Source organism: Crassostrea angulata, unplaced genomic scaffold, assembly GCF_025612915.1.
Source record: "Crassostrea angulata isolate pt1a10 unplaced genomic scaffold, ASM2561291v2 HiC_scaffold_147, whole genome shotgun sequence".
NCBI lineage: Eukaryota > Metazoa > Mollusca > Bivalvia > Ostreida > Ostreidae > Magallana > Magallana angulata.
The window spans coordinates 237,579-263,536 of NW_026441702.1; the positions used below are offsets into that span (position 1 = coordinate 237,579).

The 25,958-nt window shown below is 37.2% G+C and overlaps 3 protein-coding genes and 1 pseudogene across 3 annotated transcripts; 2 read left to right on the forward strand and 2 right to left on the reverse strand.

Annotated features, from left to right (window-relative positions):
• The first annotated feature begins 1,674 nt into the window (after positions 1–1,674).
• LOC128169546 (uncharacterized) lies at positions 1,675–3,861 on the forward strand. Its single transcript, XM_052835665.1, has 3 exons — positions 1,675–2,252; positions 2,882–3,056; positions 3,853–3,861. Exons 1-3 carry the CDS (start codon positions 1,696–1,698, stop codon positions 3,859–3,861), a joined length of 741 nt encoding a protein of 246 aa, XP_052691625.1. The 5' UTR covers positions 1,675–1,695.
• Positions 3,862–5,227: 1,366 nt separating this feature from the next.
• Positions 5,228–8,625, reverse strand: LOC128169547 (uncharacterized; annotated as a pseudogene).
• A 3,452-nt stretch (positions 8,626–12,077) lies between these two features.
• Positions 12,078–13,286, forward strand: LOC128169549 (uncharacterized). The gene has a single exon (XM_052835666.1). The coding sequence runs from the start codon at positions 12,078–12,080 to the stop codon at positions 13,284–13,286; it is 1,209 nt and encodes a 402-aa protein (XP_052691626.1).
• A 1,673-nt stretch (positions 13,287–14,959) lies between these two features.
• LOC128169550 (uncharacterized protein F54H12.2-like) lies at positions 14,960–16,427 on the reverse strand. The gene is made up of 2 exons (XM_052835667.1): positions 15,063–16,427; positions 14,960–14,980 (listed from the first exon to the last, which is right to left on the reverse strand). Exons 1-2 carry the CDS (start codon positions 16,425–16,427, stop codon positions 14,960–14,962), a joined length of 1,386 nt encoding a protein of 461 aa, XP_052691627.1.
• Positions 16,428–25,958: the final 9,531 nt, after the last annotated feature.

A 25,958-nucleotide genomic window follows, 5' to 3' on the forward strand; every position in this document is an offset into this window, starting at 1 on the left:
TGTTTAATATATTTATCACATGTTTAGCTCAATATAAGGTTTATATCACACACGTAATGGATGTTTTATGTTACATCGTGTATTCTTACCCGACGTGACATCATTAATGAACATTACGTAGCTTTAGGCTGTTGAATGACGAATCATGAAAAAGTAATGAATATAGTTCAGTTGATGTGTGGAGTTGTAAATGTAAAGCATTAAATGCTGTTTTTTCATGAATTGATAAAAATATTGTCGAAATTGATGTTTGCCAACCCTCAAGAACATTTTGTTCATGAAAAAAGTTGTTGACGTCTTGCAGTAAACGTGTTTTGCGGCTCACGTTTATACTATTTACAGAAAAATTGACGATTAACAAAAGACGTTGTAAAACATTTGATAAAAAGAATCTCATGTTTTGCGATCGTAAATTATTGTTTTCCAACGCCTTATGTATTTTCTATCCCATCGCCAAGCCTAGGAAAGTTTTATGAAATAACAAAGCATTTTAGAAAACGTTATTAAATCTCTGAACCATCTGCATCTTTCAAAACAAAAATACAGCTTAAACAGGTTTATCATGAATGTGTACCTGAAATATCAAAATTAAAAATTTTTTTGCTGCCTTTATTGGAGTCATTTTAAAATGTTACCAAATATAAATGTGTATCGGTATTTATAAGGAAAAATTTACAAAGTGATAAGATATGTTTAAATAAAAACAGATTTTACCGAAAATCTTATAAAAATGTGCAATTTAATAAATATTGTTTCTCTTTAGACCTTAAATGCTGTAACTTTCAACTCGACATTAAGATAACATGATGATATTTTATCCATTAACGACAGTTTCTTTTTCTCTAATTTTGACTCAGTATATTCCAGTGAGCTTGAAATAACGATATTATACATTCTGAGACATCTGTTTCATGTATTGGCGAAGTTACCGATCACCACCATGATCACAAAAAAACTTTTAGGGTCGGAGGGTAAAAGATAGGGTCGGTCGGGCGACAGGAAACAGGAATTTTTTTTTGGGCCTAGGATTTAGGTGCCTCACTACACCTTGAAATATTATTTCAAATCAGCAGAAAATTACTCGATTATGACAGATAGCATGATGGATAAGAAGTATATGTTTAAAAAATGTGCAATTTTAGATTAAAAATATTTTCAAAAATGTTATTCAGTAAACATGAACAAAAGCCCAAGGCGGATTCGAACTCATAACCTGTGGTTCACAAGCCTGATACTTTAACCACCGATCTATTACGATATACATCTGAATCGATTGATAAAAACAGTTTAACAGAACATTTAAATCGCCACTGACGTAGTGTCTTAAAAAGTATAAGTCTCGGTGTAGTGGAGTACCTTAAAATTCAAGGGTTTTTTTTACACCTAGGATGCGTATGAGAAATCACACCGTGTCAATACACCCTCAGGTCATATTCCCCCAATGTAACCCTCTTCTGCAACTTATGTCGAATAATTGTATCAGTTATATACATGTATATACCTTCGCTATGCCACTACCCTGACTAGAAATACAAATATACTATGCCTCGGCCCTTTTTTAGGTCACCTGAGTCACTCAGGTGACCTCTTGTAATACGCAAGTTCCGAGATACCTGCTCTCTAGTAATGGAGGTACATTTAATACCGTTAAGTGCGCGTCGGTGGGTACAAATATCCAAGGACGCTTCGAATAAAATGGCGGAATCGAGTGTTGTCAGTGATGTTAAAAACATGCTCAAACCCGAGCTTAGGTCATTTCTGTTGGCAAGAGGAATCACTGTTACCGACTATAATGTGTCACAACTTCGAGAACTCGCTATTAAAGCATCGGAAATAAAATTACCGGTTATATCGCTGAAAGACGACGCCATCAATTCGTTCAGAAAACGCTCTACGATTGCCCTTAAAGATCGAGTGATAAACTTTCCATTAGTGTGCGATGTAAGTTTGAAAATTTGGACATATGATTTGTCATGCATGCCAGACATAGTTTGTGCAGATATTTTCGTCCATGTACTCTCTAATGCCCAGTGGACAGCAGACCGCACCAAGTGTTACAAACAAGAGAGGGGGTATAGATTGTTTAAATGCAACCATATCAGTGCCGTTCAGTGCCATGCATTACCCGAAGACCGTATGTACATTCGAGCCAAGTGTCTGAGAGAAACTTCGCAAAGTGAAAAGCCATACTTCGTATGGAGTATGACTGACAGCAATGGCACCATCAAATCAGCTGGATGTGAATGTACAGCGTAAGTTTCTGTTATCATAGTTTTCTAATTTTTATGATCAATCAGCTTTTATAAAAATTAGGTTTTAGTCTTTCAAACTTGCATTGTTTATCAATATATGTTCCTGGTACATTATGTATGTTTATTTATTCAGTAATTACTTTGGGAAGGGCCCTCAAGGGGTATTTACACATTTCAAATGTAGGGCTTACAATGTTTACATATAATGGGGTATTACATCGTCGGAACCCACGGGTTTTCTATCCGTTACACTGCTGTTGAAAGCAGTGTAACGGATAGAAAACCCGTGGGTTCCGACGATGGGGCTATTATTAAAGTCTTATATGTGTAAAATTTGTTGCAAGTGACTTACATGTATAACCATAGTTTCATATATATTCAAGCCGTGATTTATAAATGATTCAATTCTTAATCTGAAAAATTGTATTACTCTATATGAATTAAAATTACATTTATATGATATATAAATATTTAATTACTATTAGTAAGATATGTTATGCACTGGGAATCATTTAATGAGACTGAACTGACCATGGGTAATCACTTAGGTAGAAACCACGCAGCCCTGTATATCAATCTGGTCTCATATATATTCTTAAATTTTACGGTTACCCCGCTCTCTGTTTCAGGGATGACGGTGGTTGTAAGCACGTCGTAGCTCTCCTTTTTAGCTTAGTTGAGTGGAGTGAGCGGCATACCGACATGAACACAGCAACATGTACAGATGTCCAGTGTTTGTGGGACAAGCCGAGAAGAGAGTCGAAGCCCAAAAAACTTGATATTAGTAAATCTGACATTAATATGGTCTATCCTTACACACATATCTATCATCCTATTCATGAGGAAAATGTTACAGATGATGATTTTGAAATGGAAATTTTTGAGCTTGTTAAGAATTATGATATAAATTTCATAGAAGTTTTAGACAAAGATTGTACAAATAATAATAATGTTAATGAACCTCAACCTGTACCATTACTTGCTTTATCATATAGACAAAGTAAATGTAGTATGCCATTTGTCAAATTTATGCAAGAAAGTATAGATAAGTCAGCTTGTATGGATATTGACACTTTAACTGAGGGTCAGAGTGAAAATGTGAACTGGTTTAAGTATAGAGTAGGCAGAGTTACTGCATCAATTGTGCATGATGTTGTTAAATATAAAGGAGACAATGTCCACAATTCTATTGTTAAAAAGATTTTAACAGAAAAGTTAGATGTCTCAAGTCCTGCAATTTTATATGGGAGAAAAAGAGAGTCATTAGCACGAGAATTGTATGATTCTCAATGTAAAACTGATCACTGTAAACACAATGTAAAAATTCCAGGTCTTTTGGTAAATCCAAAATATCCACATATTGCTGCAAGTCCTGATGGTGTTGTTACTTGTGATTGTTGTCAGAAAACTTTATTAGAAATCGAATGTCCATATAAATACAGATATTGCACTGTGGATCAAATTTGTAAAGAAAATTATCATATTTTTCTAGATTCAAATAATGAAATGAGGCTTAAGCACACCTCTCCATGGTATTATCAGATTCAGTGTCAGTTAGCTGTTGCAGATTTATTGTATTGTGATTTTTTGATGTACTTAGAGGGTGTAGCAGCTTGTAAACACAAAATTCATGTTTAAAGAATTGAGTTTAATGCACAGTTCTGGGCAGAATGTTTGAAAAGTATTAATTCATTTTATGAAAAATTTGTTGTCACAAGACTGTTGTCTGTATAAATATTTACACAAAATGATACTGCACATTTTCTTGATTCAGCTACAATGTTCTGTGAATCAATATTAGAGCATGTACGTAAACTGTTATGTAAATCATTTTATGCATGTACTGTACATGCATAAAATGTACAGTACATGCACGTATCGTAATAAGCATGTATTTTTCAGTTTTTCCTAATGCTTCCTTTCTATGATTTCATCATCTCCATGATTCAAAATTGTTAAAAAGAATACTGAATTCTCTTGTTTGAATCTTCATTAATGTATACAATTTTTAAATCTCATTGGAACATGTATACATATAATTACAATAATGTGATTTGATTGTGTCAATCAGCAAGTCTAACTAATGGGAAAAATACTTAATATATTGCACTAATATCATTTATAAAATTTTGAAAATGAACAACATTTTAATATGTATAAATATATATAACACAATTGTTTCAATATACATATGTGTGTGCAAAAATTATTGCTAGATATTTCATGCATATTATGGATGGTTTGTAGACTTAGGGGACATGACTTAATTATTTGTAAATGGCGCATATGAATTAATGAAATCAGTTTGTAGCATGTGCAAAAACAATTTTAATACAGTCACAAGGTAGTAAGACTTCTAATTGTCTTCATTCTTTTTTTACGTTGATGAAGATTAATTGTATTTTCAAAATTATGCATATACATATCATAAATTTTTTCCAAAAAAATATATATACTGTAAACTGCTTTTCATTACACAAATAAATGCATGAAATCATAAACAATGATGTTGTTGAATTCATTTTCTTACTAGTTTTGGCATCAGATTACACAGAAAGACACCAACTTTTACCATTTGATTAACAACTGGTTTCAGATGCCATGGTATATTATTACCCAAAAGCTTGAACAGTTTCAAACGTTGAATTGCTCGCTCAACATGTATGCGCACCTTTGCAATGTTTCTAGTTTGCTTTATTTCATTAACATTTAATCTTTTTTTCTTGCCCCATGTACATTTTCTTGTAAATGGCGGAATATTCAGAGTGGCTTTCCTTTTTGTTCACAAATCTCTAATAGTAAACCCCCTATCAGCCATGACATCATCTCCCTCCTCAATTAACTCAAGAAAATTTGAAAGTTCAGTAATAAACCTGTCGAAAACATTTCCATCGGAGACAAAAATAAATGTACCTGATGGAGAAATTCCAAGTAAACATTTTCCAGTGTTTTTTGACTTGTATGTACTGTACGTTTCAGACTGAGCAGATGAGGATCTTGGTCTTTGAAGAAAAAAATCAGTGCAATCAATTATTACTCTAGTTTTAGGATAGGTATTTCTAAAAGATTTTGGCATGTAATTTTTAACCTGTAGTTTACTTGGCCATTTTATTAACTTTCCAGAGCAAATAGCAAGAAATGTTATCCAGGTACCAAAAATTTGCGAAACACATGAATTTGAAATTCCAAATATATCAGACAAAAGAAATCCAACGAAGCCTAATCTAAAGCGAACTAGTGTAAGTATAAATTCATGAAATAAGGTTAATTTACGTGAAGGTCCTGGTTTGTTTTTTAATCCTTGCTGATAATGTTTTTCATTTGCACTATTGGGACCATTCCAATATTTCAAATTTGAACATTTTGACTAAATAATATTGAATAAGCCAAACAATAATGCTATGTCTGGAATTCCCGTATATTGTCGGACAGACGCATCAGAACTTGTAACCTTCTCTACAAAGACCTCTCTAAAAAATGAGTCTTTGTCAATCACACATCTTTCCATATATTCCATTTGAACGAATGAAATGTCTTTCTGGCATTCAGTGGAAATGATGATGGGCTCATTATTTCCAGTATCACAATAGGGGTGATCTCTTGGAGCCATCCATCGTTCTGTATCACTCAGCATCTGAATACCGGTACTCTCGACTGAATCTGTATAAGTAATATTTAGTGTGTATATATTCTTTAAATGAAATAGAGGTGCATAGTATTGATCGATCACTGTATGTATATGCATTTGTGTATATGTTTTGTATGTAAATACATGTACTGGTTTATTGTACGTATTACATGAAAATATTTACTAACCTGTTGGACTAGGTTCTGTATACTGAGCTTCCACCTCACCAACCAAATATGGAACATTGTCATCTTCATACAGATTGGTAAAAGCAGCATATTCTCCATTATTTTGATAAGAGGGAATATCAACATTACTGTTGAGGTTGTTGTGGATCTTTTAAAGGAGCAAGATAATTGTTAATCCCTTACACAATAATACATAGTATTTAGTCATACACAACACATAATGCATTGTAATGTAGTGGTCAGTTAATGTATTATTTTAAAAAAAGTATCTAATATTTGACAGTGTAAGGATTCATTATTATAAATTATTATCATTATGTTTTATTATAATATGAATTATGCAACACGGCCTTAAAGCCAACGAATGGTGCCTTAACTGTTTGATGTTTGGGGGGGGGGGGGTGTCATGATTGATAAAACGACATATAACATGGGCATAATAATAATTACCTTAGTGCACGTTTTATAGTTGTTGTAGGGGAAAAGTGTTGGTACAGTTTCACCTTGGCAAAATGACGGGAACATATTCTCGTATACTTAGCTGTTTTCCAACTAATTTTTCGGCGAATCAGCCGCAACCATCGAAAATATTCACGTCTGTTTTTACGCCTATCAGGTAAAGAAATAAACGTAACATTTCTCATCCATGAATATTTATCTAACTGCTGTAATTTTCGTTTCGAATCCGTACATTCTGGAACACAACACTAAACTACGGCATGTTGTTATATGCAGACGATGTCTAGCGTATTTGTACCCACCGTAGCTAATGACGCACAACTATTTCACCTCCAAACGCGCGAGTTGCAATTACGGGAGATAACTCCTGCAGAACTCGGAAATTGCGTATAGAAATTAAACTAAAAAGTGATATTTATTGCACAGACAACCCGTACTAATTTGCACACATCACTCGTACCAAGATTTTTGGTAAGTTTACTTTCTATGTTAATACATAAAAAAAGAACCTCTAAGCAACTTTTGCTAATTTATATAGAAATAAAGAGGGAAAAAAACATGAATACAAACATCTGATTTCTAAAAAAAATTATATTTCTAATATATTTCCATTTTGAAAAAAGAGCATCAAAATTATGAACCGTAGATTTTTTTTCAGATATAAATTAGACACTGAAATAATTTACTTGACCTTAATATCTAAATTTGTATTAAAAAAACTAAAAAGTAAATAATTAGTATTTTTTTAATTGCATAATCTTGATCTTTTTTAAAAGCTTTTTCATATCTTATCATGATTGATACACACCTCTGTAAGTGTCTCAAAATTCTTCGTAGTAGATTGTGTTGCAGAACCCAGTTATAAGATATACTCAAGCAGGACAGGGCAAGATACAGTTTTTAAATGTGAAGACATTTTACAAGAAGTATAAGAGAGAGAAAGTTGTTTGGACAGAAAGAGAAAGTTGTTAGGACAGAGAGAGAAAGTTGTTAGGACATATTATAGTATGTCTCGGGCTGTCTTGAGCAAGTGCAGATGAATAATTATGCCTTTAATGTGAAGAATGAAAGGACCCACTGTTATTGAACTGACTCTTTTGAGTTGTATGCTACTGGTTTTGGTCCACATACTACTTTAGCTGCTCGTGGTAAGAAGAAGATGGACACGATTTTTTGCAAGATGGGATAGTTGGATGAATTAAAAATTCCAAAAGAATGAATGCACAAGGTTTCATTTTTTGTTTGTTTGATTTTTATTTAGGGGGTTGTCCAAAATGAGATATTGATATTGATTTTCATTACGGGTATTGTCCCAAATGAGAATGAGTTTTTTAAAGAAGATTAAGGGTTTACATAAATACTAGTATGCAGTACGTTGTTTACCTTGATGTGTGTGCACTGTAGAGGAAATGTATCAATTCACACTTAATTACTAATTGTACTTACAAATTATTAAACAATATTTTTGCAGGGAAGGATTTGATGGCAAGAAGAAGAAGAGAAGGTAAGCTACCTACCAGAATTTTTAACTGAGCTTTCCAATAGAAAAAATTCAATTTTTGACATAGTGAAAATGGAGGGTAGGTGTGTTGGTGGCTAAAGGGTGCCCCAATAGTTGATTAATTTTCTTTAAAGTGTCCTGGAAGTCAAAATATAACTTGAGTTTAAATTAAGCAGATTTTATAATAAAACGAAGTGTAAAACAACAAATTTCCCATGCGTGGCCTAATAAGCGAGTTATCCGCCGTCAAAGTTGTTGACTTTCGCACCTGCTCAAAACCAATCAGCGCAACTTCCGGTTTTACTACAAATAGAGAAATTAGGCGTGACGTCACAACACAGCTTTTTCGAAGATGACCAACAGAAGCGATAGCAGCATTTCCAGTATTTCCTCGTCCGATATTGATCTCCAAATGTCGTTTGAGGTGGGTTCGTTTGAAGAAAGTGTTCATGAAGCCCCCCCCCCCCCCCCCCAGAACATCCAGCGTTACAGATTTGAGCCAAAAGCAAGCAGTTCCGACGAATCGGACGACTCCACAGGGGACAACCCCGAGGATGATATCGTCGACAGAGTAGGTAATACGGACTGGTACGGCATTTTTGACATGTAAAAGCTTTGTTTATATATAATATGACACAATTTGAAACCTAAGACATTATTTTGAAATAAAATACGTTTCAAATACGGCTAATTACCCATATTATAAATCTACACTATTAACCAAAATGGCGAATTTACCGATCGACGCCAAGTTACTACAAATGTACATTATAAAAATTCTACTTATTTGATTAAATAATTACTGAAAAAGTCTAAGTAAGTTTCTCCGCCTTCATTTCTGGGAGGCTTTAGAAGAAATGCTGGTTTTTCTTCTTTTTCCTCGGAGGCTGAGAATCCAAACTTCTTGGCTGGCTCAATCTCAGTCATTTCTTCTTCTTTTGGTTCTTCTTTGATTTTCTTTTCCTCTGCCATGTTGCTGAATTTCTCTCTGATTTTTTCCACGATAAGGTTCTGAATGCTCTCCATTCAATGGTGTGAGGAACTGAAGAGAAATGCTGTTATATACCCTCCGTGTACGTGACTTGAGTCAATGCAGCTGCGACGTAAAGAACACCTGTGTGACCCCGCTAGCTCTGTGTACGTGTCTGGAGTCAATGTAGCTGCAACGTAAACAACAGCTGTGTGACCTAGACAGCTGTGTGACCTAGATTATGGTAAAAAATACTCTGACGTAGCTGTCTAGCGACCTTGATATGAGTTCGTAAACATGTTTTGATGAATATAACTATAGCATTATTAAATACTTTTTTCATTTGGATCCTTCCCTTGAAAGCGAGAGAGATGAATGTAGACGAAAGCATTTTGTTGAATAAATCTCGTTTGTTGAGATATAAAAGAAAGCGATTGATCGATGAAAATTTAAAACTTTTAAAGAAAAAAAAGCGGTCAAAAAAGCTGTTAAGAAAAAAGTGGTTTCTGACTTTTACAACGTTAGATTAGACAGGGGGCGACAATCTCGCAAATTTAAAGTGAAACAAAATGTATATACGGTCAGCTTTCGACCTTTCCCCCAGAAATCAGATAGCGGTTTTGTGAAACGTTTATTGAGCGACATGTTGAAAGAAATGATAGAGCGCATGCAATGTAATCCTAACGATTATTTGAGATTGAATTTGTGCCATCCGTCTTTAGATTCTGAGATTTGGTATGAATTTACTCAATCAAAGAATTTGAACGAAGCTACTATTTTGAATAAAGTTCAGGCAGTGCAGCAATCGAAGAAAGATTTTACTATTACGGACGGATCTGCTGAATTTGAATTGTTTCACGTCAAATATCCTCAGGGAAGCGGAGGTCAAAAAGTCAGACATCTACATGCTAATAAAGAGAAGTTTAAGAAAGAAAAAAGATCTGTATTGAAAATTTAAAATGTAGGTGATCATCTCTGTCTCCCTCGAGCTATCGCTGTAGCTCGGTTACACAGTCAGCGCCCCTCGGATTCCTTGGAATTGCCCCGTTGGAAAAAACAGTGGGATCGTATTATAAGGAATGATATTCTTTCCCCCCAGCAGAAAAAAGAAGCTTTAGAGTTGATGAAAAAAGCTCATTGTGATGCTAATTTGCCCTGCGGTCCCGAGGAATGGAACAAGTTACAAGAAGTATTGTTTCCTGAATATCGATTGAAAATATTTCAATTTAAAACGGTCTCTTCTCGACTGAAATTAGAGGCTATTTACAAAGGAAAAGGAAATGGAAAATGTTTGAATGTTTTGTTGGATGATGAACACTACGATACTATTTTGTATATGCCTGGATTGACCGAAAAGCAATATTACTGCGATTATTGCGATGTAGGTTATAGTCACATTGAAGATCATAGAGTCAAATGTCCTTACCTTTGTTTTTTTGTTTGGGGGACACCCCATGTATTTCCGATGGGAGTAGCATTGTTTGTTCTGATTGTAAGGGGTATTTTAAAAGCAAGATTTGGAGTCTTACAGTAAAAACTGTGAAACTAGTGTATGCAGTTTAATGGATCGATGTTCTCACTGTCAAAAATGGATGAGTAAAAAGTTACTCCCTTATCACAAATGTGGGGACGGAAAATGGTGTAAGATTTGTAGAGAAATGGTCGAGAAAGATCACCAATGTTTTGTTCAAGTCAAACCTACTCTGAAAGAGAGAGGGAAAAAACTTCAAATGTACATTTATTTTGATTTTGAATGTACTCAAGAAAATGGAACTCACGTTCCTAATTTATGTGTAGCTCATCGTGTGTGTCAGCATTGTGATCATTTAAAGGTAGATCAGTCCTGTTCTCACTGTGAACATTTAGGCCCTCGACGCCATTTGTTTCGTGGTTCTGAAACTTTGAAACAATTCATGGAATGGCTTTTTCAGGCCCAGCCTCACGCTACTCAAAAAAGTCAATCTCAGCTTTTGCACGAAGGGGCCATTGTCATAGCTCACAATTTCAAGGGATACGATGGGCAATTTATTTTGAATTATTTGGTGCATACCTCTTGCATAACTCCCTCGGTGATCATGAACGGAACTAAGATTTTATCTATGGAAGTTCTTGGTTTGAAATTTATAGATTCTTATAATTATTTGCCTTTTGCTTTATCAAAAATGCCTTCGGCTTTTGGATTTCAGGAAATGAAGAAAGGATATTTTCCCCATTTTTTTAATACGGAGCAAAATCAGAATTATGTGGGTCCCTATCCCCCCGCTTCTTATTACAATCCTGACGACATGACTTGTTCTGGTCGAAAAGCGTTTTATGATTGGTATCGGCAACAAGAAGGGAAATTGTTTGATTTTCAAAAAGAATTCGTAGATTACTGTATTTCTGACGTAGACATTTTACAGCGATGTTGCGCTCAATTTAGAAAGACCATACAGAGTTTGGTACAAGTCAATCCTTTTCAAGAATCCATTACTTTTGCCAGTACTGCTAATTTAGCCTATCGAAGGGGATTCATGCCGGAAGACAGTATTGCCATCATACCGAATTTGGGATACGACCCAGCCCGACAATTTTCAATGAAAGCTTGTCGATGGTTAGCTTGGATGAGTCGAGACGGGCGGGTGATTTATCATGCTAAAAATGGTGGAGAAATAAATTTAGGGCCCTATACCGTAGACGGTTACGATCCAGAATCGAATACCGTGTACGAATTTCATGGATGTTACTGGCACGGCTGCCCTCAATGTCATTCTGATTTAGAGAATGAAAATCATCCTCATCGAGTCGATTGTACTTACGGGACGTTGTACGAACAGACTTTAATTAGAGAACATCATTTGAGAGAACAGGGGTATAAAGTAGTTTCTATTTTGGAACACGATTTTGATTTGGAAATGAAAAATAATTTTGAATTGCAAGAGTTTGTGGGCAATTTAAATTTTCAAGATCCTTTGAATCCTAGGGAAGCTTTGTATGGGGGCGCACCAATGCCACGCGTTTATTTTGTACCGAGGGAGACATGAGATATGTAGACGTTTGTTCTTTATATCCTTTTGTTTTGAAACATAGACCTTTTCCCATGGGTCATCCAGAAATCATCACGGAGAATTTTGAGGAGATTTCTAATTATTTCGGGTTGATTCAATGTCAGGTTTTACCCCCTCGGGGTCTCTATCATCCCGTTTTACCCTATCGTACCGGAGGAAAATTATTGTTTCCCTTATGTCGTACTTGTGCCCAAAAACTTTGTCAAGATTCTCAGTATCGCTGTCAGCATACAGATTCTGAACGCTGTATCACGGGAACTTGGGTGACTAGCGAACTTCAAAAAGCCTTAGAATGCGGATACCAGTTAAAGAAAATTTACGAAGTGTGGCATTTTCCAGAAAAAAGTCAGGATCTCTTTCGAAGTTACATTGACACGTTTTTGAAAATCAAACAGGAAGCCTCTGGATATCCCCCCGAGTGCGACACCGAGGAACAACGGGTAGCTTACATCCGCGACATATTTGATCGAGAGAAATTGATGTTGAACCCTATAGAAATCGAGAAAAATCCCGTGAAACGAACTATTGCCAAGTTATTTTTGAATTGTTTGTGGGGAAAATTTGCTCAGCGCCTTCAATTACCTAAAATCGAATATTTGAAAGAAGAAGAACAATTGACGAGAATGTTACAGGACAGCACTCTTGAAATCAAAGGAGTTGAGTTATTTAACAACTTAGAACAACCCGAACGCGATCTGATTTTGATTAATTATCTGGAAAAACAAGATTTCATCGAAGACTGCCCCTTTGGAAACGTGGTGTTAGCTGCTTTTACTACTGCTCATGCTCGTTTACATTTATACGACACCTTAGAAAAATTAGGAGATCGGGTTCTTTACTTCGATACCGACAGTATTATTTATCAACACGTAGAAGGCTTGTATAATCCTACTATAGTCAATAGTTTAGGAGGATGGACCGACGAATTGGAGGGAGGTCATATTACCAAATTCATGTCTGGTGGCCCTAAGAATTATGCGTTTGAAACAGATACTGGAAAAAGCGTGCAAAAAGTCAAAGGCCTTACTTTGAATCATCGAGCTTCTCAAATCGTAACCATGAAGGCTTTAGAGAAAATGATTTTTAAAGAATTGGATGAAGTGACGGTCACTTATCCTCATAAAATCCAGAGAACCAAGAGACATGAATTATTGACCAAACATTTTACTAAGAAATATCAAATTGTATATGATAAACGGCAGATCATTGATGATTTTAAGACTCTTCCTTTTGGTAATTAAACTTCTTTGTTCAAATAAAATATATGAAAAATATCACCTCTTGTTTTTTATTAGGACCAGAGTCCTCTTTATATGATAAAATAATAAACAATGAATTTCAAATGCAAAAAACTTTTAATTGGAAACTCAGCAAACAAACATACAACATATTTACATGATTTTTGAAAGACTTTAGTAATGAGAAAAAAACATATTTACCATTAATGATATAAAGAATCCAAAATAATTTTTAGTCACATATATACACAGATTGATTTTTTTTCACACGGATTTCACATATTCACATATTTTCCATCACTCTGCAGACTTGGAGCAATTTCAGGAGTTCGGTGTTGTTTCCAAGCATTTTCATTTTCAGGTAAGACTGGTAGAGTAATTGTCTTTTAGCATCTCGTAGTTTTTTCCTACTTCTTTCTTGATCGGCTACTTCCTCTTCTCTTTTTCTTTTCTCTCCTCCCAAATGGTTGACCATATTGCTGTAGGTTTCGCAGTTCAGCCATAATCCCGTCAATTCTTCTTTGGCTTTCCCGTAATCCGTACAAATTTTGTAAACCCCGCTTACTTTGTCTGCTTTGGCTCCCTCGATTTCCTCACGCTCCTCTTGACTCATGTTCATTACCATTTTGTCCGTGTCTTTTTCTTCTCCCATAAGCTGCATCTCGATCCACTCACCGTCATCTCCATAAGTGAGATCATTTAATAGCTCTTGGAAATCGGATGCGACCACTTCTAAGGGGGTTTTATCAGTTCCCTCCTCCATTTTCTCCACCACGAAAATTTCTGTCTCCGCCTCTTTTCCTCCTTCTTCTATTTCCTCCTCATCTGTTTCTTCTTCTTCTTCTCTCTCTTTTTCTTTCTCTCTTTCTTCTCCTTCTTTCTTTTCTTCCTCCTCCTCCTCATCCTCTTCTTCCTTCTCTCCTTCTTTCTCTTTTTCTTTCAATTCTAAATAAGGCTTCTCTAGTTCCATCTTCTCTACTTCCATCGGTTCAAATAAGGGAGGATATTCGATCTTTGGTACCAGGTATCCAACACTGCCGTCTGCAAAGGGCATCGCGATCACAGCTTTTGTCTCTCCCATTTTATTGTTGCTTTTTAGTTTACTGTGGCACTTCCCCATCCAAATTGTGACGAATAATGATTTGAGCTGTCTTTTTATATGCTATCAATAACGAAAGTAGTTTGTTTCTTGGTACCGGACTACGTGACGTGTCACAGCCAGGTGTTTCATTCACCAGCTGAACTAGGTGACCTCTCTTGCCAAGTCTGATCGTAACTCTTACAGCATTGACCTTTGTGCGTTTTAGGCTTTTTATAGTTTTCTTTGAACCATCGTCTCACGTAACGATCTGTTTGTTTTGGTGTCCAGTGTTTAGGAAATAATTGTTTTAATACTTTACGGCCTCTTCTATGACGATGATGTAAAAAATAGACACAATATTCCCCGCACACTTTACTTGTAAAATCTTGATAACGCCTTCCATTATATATCATGTGATGACTGTTTCTTTCAATAAATTCTTCAATTTCCTTATACAAGGGGGGAAATCCATAAGAATCGAAATATTCGATCGTATCTCCGTCTAAATATAAACACACCCAATGAGCTCCCGGTTGATCTTGAGGATCTGTGTTTATGACCATGGCTTTTTCTTTAAAATTTAAATGTTTAGGAATTATATCAAGAGCATAGACACCTGCAAAAGAAGATCCTAAATCTGCCTTTAAGACTTTTTTCAATTGATAGGTATCCATTTTTTTTTTAAAGTCAGTGCTGACTTTTCTTTGTTTGTTGATTTCTAGCACGTTATCAAATTCAGCGTAGACTAAACAATTCAGAGTTTCTGCCGTGTTTTCTGCAAATTGAATTTCGATTCTCAAATTTCCTGTTTCAATCAGATGAAACTTGTCTAGCTGTGCCTCCTGATCTTTGGTGAAATCTATACACCACAAGGTGTAGCCGTCTTTATACTCGTCGAAACTAATTCCTGGGGCCCAATCGGCACCGAATTTTCCCAGTCCTTGATACAGACTCAAGTAAGATCTGAGATACAAGTCGTTCTCGAAATCCGGCTCATAGGGTCGGGTACTGATGGTTTCTCCGTTGATGGTGACATCTAATCTTTTGACTTTGCAGTTTTTGAAATTGAACGGATTTTTGTTGGTAGTGCCATTGAAAGCGTCATTACCTACCAGACCCAAAACGATTCGTTTTGGCATTTGCCCTTGAAACAGATGATCGCTGATTTTGGATTGGGTTCCTGTAGGAATGGTGAACGTTTTAACGTCTACCCGTCTTAGGGGATACTTGGCCGTTTCTACGTTCAACCTCTCGTTGACAGTATTCAACACGGCTGCAGTAGGTCTGACTTTTCTGACCCACAGTAACACGTTCAGAAGTTTTATTTTTCCTGTACTCCCTGCCTTAGTCATCATGTAAAAATCAGACTTTGTTCGGTTAAATCTCAAACGAATATCTACTCCGTTGGGAATGAATTTGTCCTGTTGAAAGAGATCTAGATACAGACGATCGATTAAAGTAATCTCTTTGCCGTCGGCGACGATATTGTGGCGCTTTCTCAACCCGTCGTTTTCAGAACCGGCTGGATAGGCCAGTGCCATATTTGCAGCAGTTATGGTGATTTTGTCATTAGCCACATCATATTGAGTTTTACCTAGAGCTGCATTCGCTATATCACAATCATCCATTTTTCCTGCCGTGTCTTTTTCCCACAGACTGCAAGCAAACATTTGAGAGTCTAAGGTTTCGGGTCTGTAAGAAAGTAATTTCTCTAAATAGGCTTTGTAAGGATAGGTATCTGTTCCTGGGGTAACGATTTTACCATTCAGAGTGAGATCGATTTCTGAGAACAAAGAATGTATGATGTTATTCACGGGAGTGGATATTCCATTTACTCCCGTTAAATTACCGCCATCGGCTTTCGTGAATTTACAAACTATTTGTAAATAAGTCTGTGAGAGATCTATGTATTCGTCTCCCTGTCCCTGAATATCGAATTCAATGGGAGCTGTATCGGAATCGAGGGTACTGGAAATGGGATAATATTCCATCCATTTCGATTCTTCCAAGGCTATGTTGGTGGGGGGAACCTGGAACAATTCTAAATTGTCCATCCCACACATGCATGACTCTCTGTGCATCATTTTTGAAGCTTAAAAAAGTGTGTGTGTGACTTTTGAATTAAGGTACTCGACTGTCTAGGGTGAGGGGTCTGACTCTCTTTTTATAGGGGGGGCATTGGTCAGTCAAAAATATCCATGAGTCTTGCTTTTTTACCTGTTCCCACTTTTATTGTTCTTTTTCTTTTTTGAGTAGGTCCTCCTTTCGCTAGAATTGTTTTCTCTAAATTTTTTTCTGCTTTTTGAATGCCTTGTATGGCTCGGGCAACACCCGCTTCTTTGATAATTTTTCCTTTCAGGACATCTATGCCTGTTTTAGCAGCAGTCTGTATCGCTTGTTTAGTTCCTTCTTTAATGATTTTTTGAGCGCCTCTTTGAATTCCTCTTTTTATTCCTTTTTTAATTCCTCTTTTCATTAGGGCTTGAGTCCCCTTTTTTAATAATTTAGGGAGTTGTTTAATTCCTCCTTTGACTAGGTCACTGACTATTCCTTCGCCTCTTTGTTTTCTTCTTCTTCTTCTTCTTCTTGTCCCACTACCCCATTGATTTGGCATTAAGAGATTAACTCTTCGTTCAATAGCTGAGCCTAGCTTATTTTTTATCATTGGTATCACTTTACCACTAAGCACTGAACCTATGATAGGAGATCCCATAAGGGGAAGCTTTTGTTTTAGAAGACTATCGGCTAAAGGAATAGCAATATTTTTAAGTCTATTACTACTCCTGACTCTTAAATTATGTAAAATGGTATTTTTACTGGTGTTCAGACCTTGAGTTAGGGCATCTCTAATGGCTGCCCCATGTAAAAAAGCATTTTTACTGACGTTAAAACCTTGTTTTAGGGCATCAGTCACGAAACCTTGGCCCGTTTGTTTGTTTTTTTTCTTTTATATCAAACCTCCAACAAAATCTCCGAGGAGAGGTGCTAAGGCACTGGCCGCTACGGACCCTCCTAATTTAAGGAGAGTACCTAAGCCTCCGTGACCTCTTTGGTGTAATAATCCGCTATAAACATCCATCAAGACTGAAAAATATACTTAGTGATTTCTCTTTTTATATCATTTTGAATTAGGGTCTGTTTCTATATCTGTATCTTCTTGCTACTATTCTTCTTCCTCTCCCTCGTTGAGGGAGTAATCTAGAAGAAATTCTAGAAAGTGCCATTCCTGCTACCGTGGGGGCAAGAGCACTCATTAGAGCTGGTATAAATTGTACAAATCCTCCTTTCTGACCCCTTCTTCTTCTTCGTCTATGTCTATAGGCCATGTTGATTGATAATGAGTTCAAATTGTAAATAACTCTCTATTTATATACTCTCAGTATCGTCTGATACATTCAATACACCAACTAAATATCAAAATTGTCGATAGTGTTAGAGTAACAATCAGAATCCACAGCTCCATGTTTAAAAGGCTTTTTTAAAATGAAGTTTTACCACCGTTCTTCCACTTAAAAAAGGAAATACGGCTCCTAAAGCTGTTCTGATCTGAATTTCAATCGTGTCAAAATGTTTCTTACTCAATTTCAAATATTCTACTCTTCTGGGTTCCCACACAAATTGGTATTGATCCCAATTGGGCGGGTGAAATGCGTGGATGGGGACCACTCTCATCAATTTTAATTGATTAGATCCTACGATCTGGGGTTCTACGATGTCGCAGTAAATGAATAATTGTTTCAGGTTTACTGATAAGTCAAGGCTGTAACGAGGATGATAAGCCACGTTGAGCCATTTGGTATGACCAGCCCCTAACTCTACATCTTTCTTTCCATCAGCATGATTGTACATTGTAGCTATAGCAATAAATTTGCCAACGTCATGGTTACTTTCAAGAAAAAGAGCAGCATCATCAAATCCAAATTTATAAGCTAAGGAGATAGGAAAACGAATGCCAAAAATACATTCTTCACGTAATTTCCTTCCATTGATATGATACTCTAATCGGTCAAAAGTCTTGTCGTGAAACAACTGCAGATTATTGTTAGATAGTATTCTCTCTTCTATTTTTTCTGTTTGTTTAGCTAATGCTTTTCTTGCCTCGTCTGCACTTAAATTTATAAGCTGATCTTTTGTCAATCTTTGTTGTGGAACACCGCCACCACACTGTATCCACAGTCTTCTAAACGTTCGTTGCAGACCCAGATTGATTTCATTAATCAGTTCGTCAACATTAGCATACTCTCCACTTTTAAAAAAAATTCTATGAATGGTCATTTTCGTATCCTCGGGTGGGATTTTTTTATTATCATCGCTTTTCTTAAAATTATTATTATAAAAAGAGTCCTTCCAGTCGGTCATAGGCAAGATATTTTTCAGATTTACAGCCGTTAATTGTTCATCTCTAAATCGCTCAGTTTTGCCTTGGTCTGGATTATCTATCATGTTTTCATATTTGTTTTCAAAGAGTACATCTACATAGGCCTCGCTTTCTGAAATGTTTTCAACATTAGCGGAATACATGACTTCAGTAAGACCCACTTCCCATTCACCATCCGTTAAATCTATGGTTTGAGGTAATAACGTTTTAAATTGGGCCAGAGTATTTTCTGGAAATGTTTTATGGGACCCATCACTGGGTAAAGTCATGAAAAAACCTTCTCCTGCATCCATGATCAATTCAAAATGAATAAAAAATAAAATTACAAGTTTATTTATATATGAACAAATTTTAATTCAAACATACAACACAAATTCAGGTCAGTATTGGTCAGTATGCCGATAACAGCTCAGAGTGTTCTTTATATGGAGGTTTTTTCAAGGTTAAATGACGTCAATAAGGGACCCCAGGTGTCAGGTGTTGTTTGTTGTTATTGTTATGGTAGCTCATGTTTAGACTTGGGAGGGCTGGGACTGGGCATAATGTACCCCATGACCGAGCTAAGAATAACCATCCAGAAATCTCGATTCGTATCGTGTAAGGCTAACATTGCAATAGAGGCAATAATTAAAGTAATACAAATCAATAATTGAGCAAAAAAGATAATTTCAGCTCTAGGTATTTTTCCACAGCATAGTTTCCAATGTTCTATTTTGGAAGAATGAGATCCGATTGGGGTATCCATGAATCAAAACTGGAAGGATATCCCTTCCAACTTACTTTGACAAGAGAAATGGATTTTTTTCCAACCCGTCCCTTTTTATAGCCTAAAATTTCATCCACTTCATAGACTTCGTCTTTTTTAGTCACTTTCTGTAATTCAGATTCGTAAAAAGTGCCTTCTAATTCTTCTCCGTTAAAATCTTTTACCTTATATCTATAAGGTACAGATTCCTGGATTAAACGAGATACTTTAAATATCTCTCGAGTCCAATTCGGTAAATAACCTTTTTCAAAGGTACGTTTAGCTTTACTGATTCTCACTCGATCTCCGTCTTTAAACTTAGGTTTTTTAAGACTTATTTTCTTATCGTACAATGTTTTCCACACTTCTAACACATTGGAGGAATTGACCTCAGCAGGAGCTCTCTTGATACTTCGATGGTAACTGTGATTATAAGCATATACTAAATCGGGTAAAATATCCACATAACGTCGAGTTTTTTGACGAGTGAAATACCGCCACATTCTTCCTTTCAGAGTACGTTGAAATCGTTCTACGATACTGGCGTTAGTTTCTGCATTAAAAGCACTTATAAATAAATTCCTTGTTGGTAAATTCCCGTCCTTGATCTGATTGAATGCGAAGAGGTTGTCTGCCGTCTTGTTTAATAATTTCCTTTAATCCCCGAATCATTTCTTTTCCCGATTTCTGTTTTATGGGTACTACCCAGGCATATTTAGATAACACATCAATAGCACACAATAAAAAAGTATAACCGTCATTGTCTTTTTTTAATTGAGAGACATCCGCTAAATCTAATTGCCATTGTTCGTCGATACCGGTCACTCTCGTTTGTCCTCTTATGAATTTTCTTTTTATGGGTTTATGCAGAGTATAAGCTTCTTGTTCTTTGAGCCATTTTCTAATTTCAGATAAAGAAATAGAATAGCCTTTGGTCCGTAATTGGCGATATAATGACTGTACTCCGCCATACCCTGTTTTAGGATCATAATAAATATCTTCTAACACAGAGTCAATATTCTCTTCTTTTTTTATTTTCTTAAGACGTCCCATCTAATACCAGAGGGTTCAGGAGAAAAACCGTAGTCTAAGTCGTCACTTTTTTTTTTCTTTCTTTTAGGAGTCATAAAAGTACTACTAGGGGTAATACTAGAGGCATCGTGAAATCCAGTGTCATCATCCTCATCATCATATTCTTTTAAGGGAGCAAGGGCTCTAGGTGTTCTAGGGGTACTGATTTTTCCCGGTCTTTCCATAGCTTTTATAACGTTAGGATTTACCACATATTCTCTAGGGACTTTGGTTTCTTTCAAAGCTTGAGCAAATTCATTAGAACCTGCCGGTGGAGGTAACCTACTACTAGATTTAATTTTCATTGTATTGGTAACTAAATCTACGATATTAGAACCAGGGATGGGTTCTCCTCGATAACTAATTTCTCCATCGTCGTTCCATTGTATGACATTAGATTTTTTAAGGTGATCTAAAAGAAGCCCTGCTTTTCTTTGCATTTTATTAGAAACACTTCTGATTACTTGCGAATCCATTTCCCTGGTTTCAGGAACAGCAGGGGCAGCAGCTCCATCAGCAGCAGCAGGGGCACCATCAGCAGGGGCAGCAGCAGCAGCAGTAGGGGTAGGGGTAGCAGCAGCGGCAGCAGCGACAGCAGCAAGAGGATTTTGTTGAATACGAGCTTGAGCTAAATAATTTTGATACCGGTATAATTGTTGCCCATACAGAGCTGCTTTTTCTTCAGGGGTCAAATCTGTTCTCGATTCAATCTGATCTAATTGTTGTCCTAACCCAATAGCAGCAGCAAATTCGGGAGGTTTAGGTAATTTACCTTTTAATTCCAATAACATACTCTCGGGAACCAATACCATTTTACGACTCATTTTGGTACAATTTGTAAAAGTTTCCTTAAAACTAAATTAAGAAGAGACCCTCCTTTTTGTTTCAACAACAATTGTCTTCTTTTTTTATTACTCTGAGGTTTGACTACTTTTCTCAAGATGTGCTTCTTAGTAGAGAGTTCTTGCTTCTGAGAAGGGGACAAAGGAATGTTACCTTTTAATAGGTTATAAACAACCTCACAAATTTTATGAATGCAATCACCACTGCAATTTTTTAAGACTTCATTTCTTAATTTCCCTGAGGTTTCAGGAGACACTAAGACTTGAAACATAGGCATGTGAGGTCTCAACCGGCATTCACAAGACGTATTCTTCTTTTTCTTCTTCATATCTGAAGCCATGATGAAAAACTGATAAAAATCTCTTTTTTAAACGTCTTTTATAGGGAATTTTTTTTATCTATTCAAAAAGCTACTGATAGAAGGAAGATGAGCAGTAGCCATATGACGATCGTAATTTTCTTTCAATCGGAATCCAACACCATCGTGAGGGCAAAAATATTTTAAACCTTTCAATCCTTTATTCACCGGATCAGGATCATAAACTTTCTCCCATGGTTTTTTTAACCCCGCAAAAGGATCTTTGGCTTTTTTCAATTTCAGAGAGGGTCTACGCTTAGGGCTAGAGGCAAAAGGCACTTCAGAAGATACAGGTCCCGTTAAAGGGGAGAAAGGAAGAATGTGATCAAATAATGAGGGTGACGGAGAAGATCTTGTGGGGGTAGACGTCAATATATTGTCACTGGTTCTAGCAGCTCCTATGGGTCCTGTCATAGCCCTATCCATTATCTGAACGGCTTTATCGTCCACGTAAGGGAGAGTAGCATCTAAATCTTCATCTTGATAAGATACATTAGGGGTTACAAGACTTGCAGGGCTTCCAGGGGTGGGGTTCTGATAAGGCAATCTAACCCAGGGCTCGACATTAACGCTTGTCCGCTTGTCCGGTACCAGTTAAAAAAATATGCGGACAAGTGAATATTGCTGGCCACTTGTCCGACTGGACAAGTGCATTTTTTTATATTAAGAAGTCTCCAACATTTAAAAAAGAAAAGAAAGTTTTGTGATAAGTTTGTCCGTAGTCTCGTTATAAGTTTATCGATTAGTTATTTTGAATTTCGATCCCGACATCAAATTGCCATGCAATTGAGTTACTCTTGATCGGGATTGAAGTTTACTAATTTCAAACAACTTTCAAGGTGTGGATCTTAGTTCTTACAAAGTACCAAACACATATGTTAAGAAAAAGAAAGGAAGAAAAGGTATCAAAGATAAAGGATTATGGAAAGAAATGTAACTTATTTTAGGTTTCATTCATCATTGATAGACTATGATGACTTTCCATGTTTAGTTTAAAAAACAGCTGAGAAATCAATATTACAGTTACATGTATTTTTAAACCTGATGCTAAATTTAAGATGTCTTGTAATTTGCCATGACAAAGCTACAGCTGACAAATCATGTTTAATGTTATATAGAACAAATACATGTACATAATTATAGGAAAGACACTTTAAGTTTCCATTTAAAAAGTCAGGTTATTAATTATAGCTAGAGTATTAATCAATAAATGATTTTATTTTAGTACTAGAGTACTGTAGTTTTCAAGTTGACAATATTTGATCTTTAATATTGAAAATTTTTCGGACAAGTGAAGTTGAAGTTCGGACAAGTAAATGTTTTGGTCACTTGTCCGAATGGACAAGTAGGAAAAAAAGTTAATGTAGAGCCCTGTAACCATCAATTGCATCTTATCCCCAGGAGTTCTAGTTATTTTATCCAAAGGAATTTTAGGCATTCTTTTCTTAAAAGGAAATTTAACAATCAATTTCTCTCTCTTTCCCCTTTTCTTTTTCTTAGGCTCAGGAGGGGCTACCTCTTGATATTCATCTATCTGATCTATCTGATCTTGATTTTGCCCTGTTTGATCTTGTCGATGTAAATCTACTTGCTCCTGAATCCAATCAGGTAAGTCTTTTCTCAGAGGAGGAGTTTTTACAAAATCTTTTATATTTAATTTCTGAGTTATTTTCTTCTTTGATTTACTCTTTGCTTTACTCTTTCTAGGTTTAGCAATTCTCTCTTTACTCAGATTCCATTTCAACAAGTGACGAATGATCACCCCACCTAAAAATCCAGCACCTCCTCGTTTCAAAATCGCTTTTAATCTATTATCATCATTGACATGTTTATTAGCAATGACGCTCAAATCTTCTCGATGTTTATCGATAAAACGTTGAGTTTGCTTATCGATAGGAATAGTCCCTTTCAGCAAATTCTTAGCCCCAATCAAAAACCATTTCAATAAAGTCTTACGACTTAACTCGATGATCTCTTGTCTCTTTTCTGGATCTTTTTCTCCCTGCAAAAGTTTCAGGAGTCTCAAAATTTTCTTTTGTCCTGCCATGGTGTTCCAAGTCAAAATGATATAAATCGTACGTCACCTTTTATTTATATTTCTCTTGGCATGTACACCACTAAATTCTCAAACATTTGACTTCTCAATCTCAATTCATCGGGAGTCTGTGGACTCAAATCTACTAACAGATATCCGTGAGGGATGCGAGTAGCATCTAAATAATCCGACATTAAATTAGGCATATCTATTTGTCGACTCAAAACCGTGATTTGAGATTTGTCTCTGGGATTTTTAAACAACACCATGTAATGAGTATTCAAACTAATCGTCCGGTGTTGAACGGCTCGATCAAATACATTTTGAGTAATGTAAATCACACTGGTGTTACGGTGATGAGCTTTGCGAGTAAACCAATCGACAATAGATTCGATGGCTTTCCCTCCCATCATATCATCAAAAATTAAAAGGTGGCGTAGGCTAAAATCACTCACTAATTCCTCGTCGTTTTCTGGTATATCGCGAATAAACTTAACTTGATCTTTTAAACTTTCATAGGCCGGTTGCCATTCTCGATAACACCAAACTATTCTGTCTGGGGGAGGGGAGATCCAATGTTTATTTAATATTAAGTTTTTTACAAATTCTGTTTTCCCCGATTTTGAAGGACCCGCTACCACCATAGTAAATTCGTGTTTCAATTGAAAAGGAGAGAGTGAATCGTAAGAATACATGATTGGGTATGAGGGAAATGTGACTGGTGTTTCATATTTTATTTCATATTTTGTTTCTATTGTACTGTACTAGATAGCATCTTTTCGAAAAATATGGGTGGCCCTGAAAAGGGCCGTTGGGGCTAGATGTTATAGCCTGCCTGGAAACTGATGGATGGTGCTGCTGCTGGGCTCAAAACTCTCCCCGGTATCTGCACATTGGGCATGGATTAATCGACTGGTAGACCCCTACCACGCATATGCAGCAAACCCGCATCGTCCCACAGTTTTGGCAGCGAATCTGGAGATGCTCCCGCTCCCCGTAACAGATCACGCATTCTACAGTCAGCTCTTTCTCTGCCTTGACCGCCCAGCTTGGGATGATCGTGAGGTGACTGCGGTCATCGATGGGGTGGCGCCCGTGTTGGTAGAGTTCCAGAAATATGTCTGGAGACGGGGTCCTCGATACCGGAACGGCAGGAAGAGGCGGAGACGGGGTCCTGGGAGGCTCAGGTGGAGACGGGGTCCTGGGAGGCTGCAGCGAAGGTCCCGGGAAAGTGCGCACCATGGGTGGATCAATGTTCGGGATAAAATCCCGGAAGAGGTTCCTCGCCCGAACAAAGGCGGACTCCTGGGATGGAATGAGTCCACGGGGCCTCGTATCCGCCAAAGGGTTACTGGGACGGGGTCTTCCTCGGCCAACAGGATAAGGCCCTCCTCTACCACGTCCTATAGCTCGGGGGGGCGATGGCGCTCTCCTCCGGATTGGTGTCCTTTGAGGCTGCGGAGCGGGCTGGAGGGGCGGATTCGCCGGGGAAAAGGGCCCCGCTGGTCTCACTGGCTGATTGTCCGGGCAGGACACTGGCAAAGCGAACTGGTGGTCCTGCCGTGCCACAAAGTAGGACCGGTCGCAATGGAGCCGGTTGGGTGAAAATGGCGGCGGGGAGGGAGGCATCCTTTTCGTTGGCGTATCCGTCGGAGAATAGGGCTCCGACGGATCTGGGCTCGCTGGCGACTCAATCACCGCTGGCTGTCTCACCGCTGGCTGGCTCACCGGAACTGCAATAATGGCTTGTCTGGGGCTGGCAATGTTAGGTGGCGGCGGTCTGGCTGGGGGCACAATAGCCGCCGGTCTAGTGGCATCAGGCATCCTCCGCTGCACGTTCTCCGGTAACTCACTCACCATAATGGGGTTGGGTCGGAAGAACTCTCCATCCGAGGGGTCCTGGGGATTGGCCTCATCCTCGAAAAGGTGTAGCGGGCGAAAACACACTCTTTCATACTGCTGCCGGACCGGGTTCCACTGGTAGTCCCAGAGTTCTATCACTTGTCTGGTGAATAAGCGCGGGTAGCTATGGCTCACAGGTACTGTAGTAGTAGATTCCATCTTTAAGTGATAGCTGCAAATACTAGGTAACTAGTGAAGTGCGGGGATAGAAAACGCCACTATTTACGATAAGAAGGCGGAGCTTAACAAAAGGGGCGGAGTT